We start from the raw sequence: 11,664 nt of genomic DNA on the forward strand, positions 1-11,664 counted from the left end.
GAACCAGCTCAGCCACGGACACATATTTTTTATTGATCCGGATATGCAAATGTAATAAAAATACAGAGTACACGTCTACATATCTCCGCGTATATTGTCTTCCAAAAACCTCAAAAGAAAAAACGAATATAGCTTATGTACATACTGTATATATACACAGACGTAGAGTATAGATACAGATTACACATGCATATCGTCACGTATATATGTGTTCCAAATATGCAAATGTAATAAAAATACAGAATACATATTACCTATATCCGCGTATATAGTCTTCCATATATGCTTATGACATAAATGGTGTAATAAACATTTCTTTCTCTGTCTTTCACTAAATAATCTTACATTTTTCCACTTGTTTCGTCTATATTTTCGCCACTCTCATTTCTCATTTCTTCCATTGCTAGCCTCACTTTCCCTTCTCACCCCTCCCTCTCTCTATATGCCCTAATAATCTAGTATAAAGAACACCCTTTTCTTCTTAGCCGCTATATCTAGCACTCTTCTATATCTACATCTATTGAACAATCAGTGACTAAAAACATATAAGAGTCTTTTTTTCTCTGTTTATTATCATTTTCCTCTTCAAAATCCATCCTTTATCCAAGAAAATCTGTTAGTATAAGAAGAGGTTTGTTAAGAACATAGATTTTGAGTTTTTTTGATATAGTTAAAGAAAGAAACTTGTTTTGTTGAGTGAAAGATTGGTAGTTAAGATTAAAGATTTAGTTGAGTTATTTTCAATGGCACCCAATAAGGATTGTCTTGTTTCTAGCCTTTTGTGTGCAGAAGACAACAATATTATTTTTTGCAATGACGATGATGATGTTGGATTTGGGTTTGGGTTTGTTGAGGATGTTGTGGAAAACAGATGGTATCCTAGGAATCATCGAAATGGCGGTCAACAAAACAAGAGGATTTATGGGGAAGAATGTTTGACTACTGGTTTGCCATTGCAGAGTGATGAGTGTTTAGTCTTGATGATTGAAAAGGAATGTGAACATATGCCTCTTGGTGATTACCTTGATAGATTGAAAAATGGGGATTTGGATATTGGTGCTAGAGATGAGATTCTTGAATGGATTGCTAAGGTTTGGTTCATCACTCTTTAGATGGTCTTTTTTTATAAAAAGATTATTGGGTGATTAAATATGATGTTTGGACTCTTTAAAAATGTTGTCAGGTGCGTGTCGGATCTTCCAAAGTAGTGCCATTTTGGAGGATCCGTCACGGATATGACAGCATCTGATCAACTTAGTGATTAATGTAAATTGTTGACTAATGGTTCGTAATTGCTTAGATTAATTAGAGATGATGATCGGGATCCTCCAAAAGTAGAGCACTTTGGAGGATCTGTCACGAGTACGTTCGAGCAACATGGTGATTAATGGAAATTGTTGATTAATCGTTTTTAATCACTTCGATTAATTATGATGCTCGGAATTTTCAAAAATGTTGTCGGGTGCATGACGGATCCCCCAAAGTAGTGCCATTCTGGAGGATCCAACACGTGTGAGGCATCAGTTTCGGAGAGTCCAAAGCAACATAGTGTGATTAATTGAAATTGTTGACTAATGGTTCTTAATCCCTTAGATTAATTAGCTTGATTGGACTATTAAAAAATGTAGCCAGGTGCGTGTTGGATCCTCCAAAATTAGCACATTTTGGAGGATCCGTCACGGATGGGGCTGCAGTTTTGGAGAGTCGAGCAACATAGTGTGGTTAATGGAAATTGTTAACTAACGGTTCTTTATCACTTAGATTAATTAGTTTGATGGAGTTATTTGATTCCTAAACAGTGACCGATAATGAACAGTATTTAAGAAGGGAGTTTTAATGATGTAACTTTTCTTGTTACAAAAGAAGAGGTTGATATTCTGTCATTATTATCTTAGGGTGTTTTAATTTGATGGGGTTGGGTAGGGGTGGTGGGGGGGGGGGGGGGTAAGGGGTTAGATGAATGAATCTTGGCTGTTACTTTATCATGGTATAACTTTTTGCAATACATCGACACAAAACATGAGTGGGGTTTGGTGGGGGATGCTATTGGTGTTTTGTTTAATGGTCAACTAATGCTCATACGTTAAATGAGTTTGTGGGACTTTTTTGGATCCTGTTTCACCAATTCTTAGCTGTCTGTTACAGGAATTTATTACCTCTTTACTTGTCTTGGTCTTCTTCTTGTGTTAATCAAGGATTGATTATCAGTTACTAATTGTATTTAGTTTTGTTTGAGTAGATATCAAGTAAATCTAATGGTGGATTAGTTCTTGCAGGTTCATTCAAATTTCAATTTTGGTCCAATGTGTGCATACTTGGCTGTGAGCTATCTTGATAGATTCCTTTCTGCCTATGACTTGCCTGTAAGTTTTTCTTGATTACTGAATTTGGTATTACTTTGCCTTTAGTTCCATTCAATATTTTAATCACATTGCTTATAACATTTTTTCTTGTTTAAACAGAAGGGCAAAGAATGGATGATGCAATTACTTGGTGTAGCTTGTTTGTCTCTTGCTGCAAAATTGGAGGAAACCGATGTTCCTCCGTCTCTAGATTTACAGGTGAATTTTCATATGAAATTTTAAGTACATTGTTTGCATCTCTTCTTTTTTCAATTTGGATATTGGCTAAATAAGTATTGTGAATTTGCAATGATCGTCGACAGGGAGGGGATGCAAAGTTCATATTTGAAGCGAAAACCATACAAAGAATGGAGCTCCTTGTGTTGAGCACATTGAAATGGCGAATGCAGGCTATTACCCCATTCTCATTCATAGATTATTTCCTCAAGAAGATAAATAATGATCAAAATGCTTCAAGATATTCAATCAATAAATCAATACAACTCATACTAAGCACACAAAAAGGTAAGGTTCATTTAGGGTTTTTTTTCATTTTCGGCTTGTCGGCCCAATTTAATTATGGGCTTTAAGCTATACAAAACATATACACTAATCATGTATATTATAAGTATACATATAATATATACTTATCATCAAATTCTTTGTGGGTGAAAATTGAATGCAGGAATTCACTTCTTGGAATTCAAGCCTTCTGTGATTGCAGCAGCAGTAGCAATCTCAGTTGCAGTAAAAACTGAGACAGTAGACAGTGAGAAAGCACTATCTGCTCTAGTTCAGCATGTACAAAAGGTAAATATGGTGGTCCAAACAAAAAACTTAGTACCTGCATTGAACAACTTTATCACTACTTATCATTTTCATGTTGATTGGGTTATAGTAACAATATTAAAGCTTTCTTCTTTATTCTACTTTGCTTGCAGGATAAAGTGATGAAGTGTGTTAAATTGATTCAAGATTTATCTTTGCCAAGTGATTTAGTTAAAGGTCCAATTGCTTCAGTCCAATCTGTGCCTCAAAGTCCAATCGGTGTGTTGGATGCAGCATGTTTAAGTTACAAAACTGATGAGTCAGGAGGAGTTGGGTCATATGCAAATTCATCACATAATAGTCCAGTTAAGAAGAGAAAGCTAAATACACCTTATAAAGTGGATACTTAGCGTTGGAAAAAAATTGAGTGGAAGACCTTTTGTCAAGTATTATGATATGGTGGAATGAGAGTTTTGGTGTGATCTTTGAGAATGCAATGCACCCCACTACACAACTTTAAAATAAAGAAAGTTAGGAATATTATGGAGAATATGAATACATAATGGTGGGGTAAAAGAGATTGTGAGTAGTTGGATCATTTTGGTGGTTGAAGATTGAAGGGAAGATATGTAAGTCGAGGTTTCATGCCATTAACATGGAAAAAAAAATTGAGCTGTTAAATATTAGACTTTCTTAACAGCTAAAGAAGCCAAGATAAGTTAGGCAGAAATAGAAGATAATGAGATGCAAAACAAAACAAAAATCACAAAAAAAAAAAAAAAAAAAAAACTCTTATAGTCTGTCTTGCTTTTGATGTTTATCATAGATAAAGTTTGTTTTAGCCTTGAGGCTTTGTATTTCTTTGAGTTTTTAAAAAAAGGAAAACAAAAACAAAAAGAGGTGGTGGAAGGTGAAAACCCCAGAGAGAAATTTTGAGTTATGTCCATGAGGCATGAGGGAGGAAGAGAATTTTGAGTTATTTCATTTTATTTGTGTTATGTGCACTTTTGCATTGTGTATATACTTTTTATGGCTTCTTTATGAGATGCTAAACAATACAGCTCAGTAATATCTGATTTTGTTCTCTTAACTTGTTACCAACTTTATTAAGAGTTTAATTTCTATACACAAATAGTGTAAAAGATTTTTTATACTATCAGATGACCTGATATCTAGAGGCAACTTACGTAAAAAGCCGGATTAGTAACCTAAAAAAGTAGCAATTCACTTGCTGTAACAAGTTAACACACATAGCCTTAACTTCTTTATCTACTTGAGAATTGATGACGGCGCGAATTTCTTCAAGGAAGTATCCCATATGATATTATACTAGTAAAGAGCCAGGTGAGAAGGTTTTGATCGAAAACTCCACTGTTCTCAAAGTGAAAAAGAATGAAATTCGATCAAATCAATCGATAATCTCATCATCGATTAAGTGGGGCCAACCAACAATATCCTCCTTTTTATTACTATAGTCTTCACATATTGGTTTTTTGGTCCTAATTTTTCTGCTGCAAAATTAAATGGAAAAGACTAAAATAGCCTCCTGCCATATACCTTTTTGTGGAACACATGTGATGAGTCCCTGTTTGACTGTTTGTCTGGTTGGACTTTATGGGGTTTGCTGCTATGCTTCATAAAGAACTGTATCGAAGGTGAGAGTAGCCTGTTTCACTTTTATCCTTATCAGTATGGAACTAGTTTTATTTGGCAATGCAATGGGCAACAAAATTCTTCCCCTTTAACAATCTTGAAAAATACATATACATATAACTAAATGAACCCTTTTCTTCTTATAATTGTTTGCTTAATTTGGTGTGTGGAATGGGACTTTGCAGAAAGAAAAAAAGCACTTTCATGGGCAAAGAATATACTACAATTTGTCTCAGTTCAGGCTCTGCCATTCAGAAATACTGTATTTGTAAAGTTATTTCAACTTTTAGCCCTTTTGGTTTTGTGGAATCAGTTCCCTGAACAAAAAGAAAAAGGGGCTGACAATTTAGCCAATCTTCACACGATCAGCCTTGCAAAAGAGTAAGTATAAACAAGATTGTACTCTAATTTACGAAATTAAATTATATGCACTTAAAATGTAAAGATGTTTACATAATAGTGCAATTTAACTTACTATAGCATATTGCTTAATTGTTTTAAGTTACTATTCAACGTGTATTATAGAAAGAAATATCTTAAAAGGTCACTCATGAGTTATTATGTAGCAAAGTCATTCAATTTTGTTTTGTATCAAAAAAATCACTCAACTTAGAGCTTTTTCTCTTATAAAATACTCAACCAAATTTGTCACAAAAACAATCTGACATGGCAAAATAAATTAACTTTTTATGCCATGTAGCCATGAATCCCACAAATAAAACAAAATTAAAGAAGACCCGTATCTTAAAAATTACATTACTATAATTAAAGAAAACTTTTTCTACTGATTATGGATTAAAAGGGTGAAGGCATGCTAATTCTCACCACTTTCGCATAAATGGGACACTAATTACATGAAAAACGCTTAGTTGTTGAAATAAGTGATTTTTTTTATGCAATAGCAGCCCAACAATGAGAAGTCACAATCTCCTGACTTGCTAATCTCATGGGTCCAAGACAAATTCACATAATTAGATAGTTACTTGCGTAAAATAGAAGTTACAGTTTAATGATTCTAAATAATTCTGTTTCCGCACACTAAGATTCTCAAGGAGGAAAAAAAAAAAAAAAAAAAAAAAAGAGAAAACATGACCATGAATTTAATGATTCAAAGACATTGTCATTTAAATGATTTTTTTTTTTTCATAAACAAAAGGATAACATTTTGATCTGTTGTCCTGTAAGAAAATACACTGTCTCGTCCATTAGGCATATTGGATACTTTGTAGCCTAATAACCATTGTTATTTTTTTGGCATTCTGCAGCGTTCAACTCATGCAATCGCATAAGAGAAAAAGCCTAAGTTAAATGATTTTATTAATATAAAACAAAGTTGAATGATTTTGCTACATAATTCTTCATATCATATAAATAACGTACAGACCCCACTTTGTGGGATTTTATTGGGTATGATGTTGTTGTACCATATAAATAACATGATTGAATAAATATATTTTTGGTCGTCTCTGCCTAGAATTAAACTCAATATTTGTTGCTAACTTGACAGAGCAGCAGTGAATCAGCACATTGAACTTTTGATCCCTTAGAAATGAGGGGTTAAAAACAATTATTTTGTTTCTAATAAAATAGAAAAACAGTGTGAATTTCTCTCTCTCTCTCTCTTTTTCTTTCTGTGATTAACTTTGGCAAAGTGTCTCTCTTTATTTAACCAAAACTAACAAGTGGGAAGGTCATCTTTTCTTTTTCCTTAATCTTTAGGGAAATAGTTAGCTACCCTTTTATAATAAATCCAGTTTGGGGTACCTGAAGCTTTAATTTATAAATATGGAGCAATCAGAAAATAAATATGGCCACTTAAAATATTTAAAGGTACCTAAATATCGACAATCATGGCAGCATCCATGTACCATACATCGATACACGTTTTATTACTGAAAAATGAAGTTAAGAAAGACAAATAGATGAAGCAGAGGACAATAATATTCTTGAAGCTATAAAATACCCATACCCCTTTTAAAAAACAAATATTTCAGAATGCTCAGTCTTAACCAGTATTTATTATCATTCAATTTATCATATTGATCTCTCTGCTACTAAATTTAGGAGTAAGCTCCCTCTGCAAATTGCTCTATTTATATTCACAATTTTTATTTAATTTTTTTAGAGCTTTTAAAGATTTTTTTAAATTTATTGAAGGGAATTCAACTCAGTATTAGACTGCAATTGTAAACCTTTGTTTACAAGGTTTTCTTTTCTTCAAATAGCTCAAATTATTAATATAAGAGTACTTTTTCTATTTATTCGTTTCCCTTTTTTTTTTTTTTTTTTTTAATATAATAAAGAAATTCCCGAATGTTAGTGGCGGGTCAAAACTCGATGAATGATGGACTCGCTACATCTTCTCCATTTAACTACAAAGCTTTGTCTGTGACAATGATCAAATCTGTAACGTATATCTAATTCATATATCATGTATTGCATAGCTTACCACAAACAAATCCTGGGGTATTTTTCATTCTCTTTCTTTTTTCTTCTTTAGCTCATGGTCAAGGGCAAAGCCAGAGGAGCGGAAGGGGTTCATTCGACCCTCATTCGTGAAACATCATACCATATATATACTTAATTTTGTGTGTATATATATAATAAATATTTAACCTCTTGGTGAAAATTCTAATTTTGCGTTCACATGCGCATGGCAATTAATGAAGATGTTGCTTGTTAGGTTGAGGAAACTCAGGTGATCTAACTCGTTCGACAGTTTTTACGCTGTGCATCTCCTTTCATTCCAGAAAAGGTACTTCAAATTTTAATACATGGTAGGACCAATTTTTTTTTATTTTTTTTTATTTTTTTTTTTGAGTTCAAAGGAGTAAATGGACTTTTTTCATTTTCGTAGTTAATGTAATGCAGTAAGTTCTGATGTATAAATGCTTGGTTTCCATTATTGTTGTCCCATGGTAGGTCCAAGCCCGATAGTTGTAGATTTAACAATTTCTATTTTCAATAGTTATCTATGCCTCAATTATTATGTTGTTCGGTCTTTACTGTTTAAGAGTATTCATAGTTGAAATTCTTGCATTTAAAAGCATGATAAGTCCCCAAAAACTTCTTGGATTCTTCACTTTTATCGGTACATTAGTCACAGAGAAATTATTCCTTGTAGTCTATGCATGAAATTATGGTGCAAATGACGAATCTTTGTATATTCGATACAGAAATGCGGAATATAGATATACGAGTATAGGGGATTGTAAATTTTTTTAACAAATATCTCAAAAGTAGAATAAATTTCAGATGTAATGCAAAATTTTATAGGATAAAACTACCAAATATAAATTATAATTCTGTCGTGAATTGTTACTTAAAAATATTGTTATTTAGCCAATTGTTTCTTCAATATGAGTAGTAATAATGTACTTATTGACTCTGATTCTCCGAGTTTTTCACTAATTAATTTAAGTGTAGCACTAATGTAACACGTAATAATGATTAACATAATTACTTGAAGTGATTAACAATTTTTTTACATTAAAATGTTGCACTTTTAATATCTTTCATAATAATGAAATTTCCATTTCATAGTATTGCAAAATTTTCCTTTACAAGAGAATGGGCAATTTAGTAAGACGATTTACAATACAATATTAAAACAAAGGTGGCTGGGAAAAAAGCCCGATATATTTATTTAAATCACAGACGTTTTGAGAAGCTAATGATCAAATATGAGAAGCAAACTGACAATTACGAAAGAAAAAAGAGAAAAGGACATAAATAGACCCTTAACTATGAAAGTAGGTTCAAAATAATCCCTTAACTATGCACTTAACAGTTTTGGTCCTTTAAGTTTGCCACAAGTTAAAAAAAAAGGTCCATTAACTATAAGGGTTGGTTAAAAATAGTCCCTTAAGTATGCGCTTAACAGTTTTGGTCCTTTAAATTCACCAAAAGTTAACACTTTTAGTCTTCGACAAAATATTCATCGAACTCTGTTTTTTAAATTTGACGAGAACTATGAAAAACAAGGAAAATATTAGTGAGAACTCACATCGAGCTAATTTTTTCCCTTTTTTTTCATAGTTCTAGTAAAATCTAACAAACAGAGTTCGATGAATATTTTGTTGGAGACTAAAAGTGTTAATTTTTGGTAAACTTAAAGGACCAAAACTGTTAAGTGCATACTTAAGGGCCTATTTTTAACCCACCCTCATAGTTAAGGGACCATTTTTGTTAACTTGTGGCAAACTTGAAGGACCAAAACCGTTAGTGCATAGTTAAGGGACAATTTTGAACCCACCCTCATAGTTAAGGGACCATTTATGTCCTTTTCTCAAAGAAAAAACTTACAACCTAAATGAAAGAACTGCTGCAAATCTAAAATAAACAGAACTGTTTCCCCTCTAATAATGTAATAAACTTTTAGATGAAATGGTTCGATATACACTACTATACACACGATACCACATCAAGTTTTGATAAATTCGTTCTTGGATTCGAAAATTTGAATTGAAATCAATGTGTGAACTATGAAAAAATTAAAATAATAGGTTAAGGAATGATAGCCATCGGGCATAAACTCTAATTATAATGTGCGCATAAGTTAGTTTTGCCTATGAGGCACAAGATCAAGACATTCCAAAAAGTTACAAAAACTGAAGATGACAGTAAAGATAGGTTCATGACCGACCTTAATATGAAATGTAATATATGAAACTATTAATTGTATAAAGAATATAGTAGTAATAATAAAAAGTACGTAGATAGGTTTCGAAGTACAACAATAAATGCATGTATATATGTATTCAAGGAAGGGAGAAAGAAAAATATATGAAGTGAAAGAAAGTAGAGAACAAGTGTACATGTTCTCAGGGCATCAAATTAGAGTCTCTGGGAATGATGGTGAATGTTCAAAACAGTCTTTAAATTTTGTCACGGAAATTGAGTGCCTTGAGACTTGAGACTTTTCAGATAATACCAACCATAATGACTTGCCCCAGCCATTTTATTTTTATTTCTATGTGTTAATAATAATAAATGCACTGGACTGGACCCCCCTAGTTTTTTCTTTCTTTTCTCTTTGGGAAGCTTCGTTTAAAGTGAATTATTATTTCAGAAGGAGCGTTTAGTTTCAGTGTTCAATCAGAAATGAAAATGGTGGATCATGAAGTACAATCAGTGAGAAACATATGGCTTTATGCTCGTGTGGGACTAGTTCGTTTTGCCTCTATTCTATTTCCTATTGACAACGAAAAAGATAGTACTATTATAAGATTGTTTTCTTTTCTTTGTTTTACATGTCAACTGTTGTATATTCTTTTTGCTTTAATTTCTTCGTTCCTCATAGGATTAGAGCTAACATTTTTCACGGAAAAATTTAAGTATCTAACACAAAATCTTAAAATAAGAGATAAAATGGTTTACGTTCATTATTAAAAGAAATTTAATTCCTATACACGACTACTGGTTGAGTCATGCATAGATTGAATGGTGATCAATTGAATACTCTTCATTGAAAAGAAAATTAACTTGCGTATATAGGTATACAACCAATGTATGACTTTGTATAATTAAGCACACCGCAAACATGATCCTAAAAAATGTATCCTATCACGAATACTTGAGTGCCATCGAGCAATGACTAAGAGTTGATTAATATCAATACGTACTATGTAATGGCTTTTTTAGTCATGTCTTTTGTTTTATAATTATGTTGATGATTTGCGTGTTGGCTTTTAGTCAATTTTAATATATATTTGCTCCTTCAAAACAACAATAGAAAAATCTTGAATATCTTGGTGGGGGGAAAGGAAAAAAGAAAAGAGAGACTCACTAAGATTTGTTAAGTGCGAGGACATGGATCGATGAGCTTAGCTATGATTTCTTCCTTTATTCATTTGCTTGATAGTTTTTTTGGTAGGGTGTACGTGTGCTAAAAGATGTGCTTTATATAAACTCCATCAAAGATTTTTAAGGAAGGAAGATATGAAAAAGTGAAGATTGTACATCAAACCCTCAAGCAGGGTCAAGTGCCACAAGTAGTACTGAAGTAAACTCGAAGATTTCACCTTCCAACGAGCATGTGCGAGGGTGTGACGTAATGATCAACTAAATAGGTTAAGAATCATGAGGCATTAAGTTTAAATCTCAGTGAAAGCAAACTATTAGGTGATTTTCCCTCATTTTCTATTTTGATGAACATGGGATTACTCGATACCTGTGTTAGTGGGAGATCGCAGATAAACGGTGAAATTAATCAAGGAGCGCGTAAGCTCAGCCAACCTTCCAACAATTCTTTTATTTTTTTTATTTTTTAAAGTTCATATTAACTGCTAACACTTAGTACTGTAGTGAGCCTAGTCGAGGTATGCACAAACTACTCCCAAGTACCATGATTATAAGAAAAAGACTTCACGCTCGACCAAGTAATAACACTCGGTCATGTGAACCTATATGTTTCAACTTTGGTGGTCAGAATTATCTCGGCAAACTACGTGTACCGCCTGAGCAATTATCGATCGATTAGTCAAAAGCTGGTTCGGACATAACTAATATTTTAAAAGAAAAAATAAAAGAGTAGCAAATCAAGCATGGTGCATATAGGGTAGGAAAATGAATGATGAAGAAGGGGTGCGAGGGGGTTGGAGGGGGGGGGGGAGGGTTTATCTATAAGTCCTATGAGAGTAGTGAATAATTGAAATGAAAAAGAGGGCCATTGAAGGAGCGTAGCAACTAGCAAGCATGGTTGTAAATGGGGTTGGCAATGCTAAGAGGGCAGGCAAAGGGGGTCAATTCTCAATATTTGCTAAAACCTTATGATGGAAATGAGTCAAATGACTGATCCAGGAGCGTCTGAGCTAGATGCTTATACCAATATTTGCTTTACAGTTTCACAGTTTTTTTTTTTTTTTTTCCCACAAAAGTCAAAAGATATTATATTTATAGT

General features: G+C 32.9%; 1 protein-coding gene across 1 annotated transcript; it reads left to right on the plus strand.

The window, feature by feature from the left end:
- Positions 1-331: 331 nt before the first annotated feature.
- Positions 332-4,200, plus strand: LOC132033648 (cyclin-D2-1-like). Its single transcript, XM_059423678.1, has 6 exons — positions 332-1,091; positions 2,277-2,363; positions 2,463-2,561; positions 2,666-2,867; positions 3,028-3,152; positions 3,284-4,200. The coding sequence occupies exons 1-6, from the start codon at positions 744-746 to the stop codon at positions 3,518-3,520; spliced, it is 1,098 nt and encodes a 365-aa protein (XP_059279661.1). The 5' UTR covers positions 332-743; the 3' UTR covers positions 3,521-4,200.
- Positions 4,201-11,664: the final 7,464 nt, after the last annotated feature.

This window comes from Lycium ferocissimum, chromosome 10, assembly GCF_029784015.1.
Source record: "Lycium ferocissimum isolate CSIRO_LF1 chromosome 10, AGI_CSIRO_Lferr_CH_V1, whole genome shotgun sequence".
NCBI classification, from domain to species: Eukaryota; Viridiplantae; Streptophyta; class Magnoliopsida; order Solanales; family Solanaceae; genus Lycium; species Lycium ferocissimum.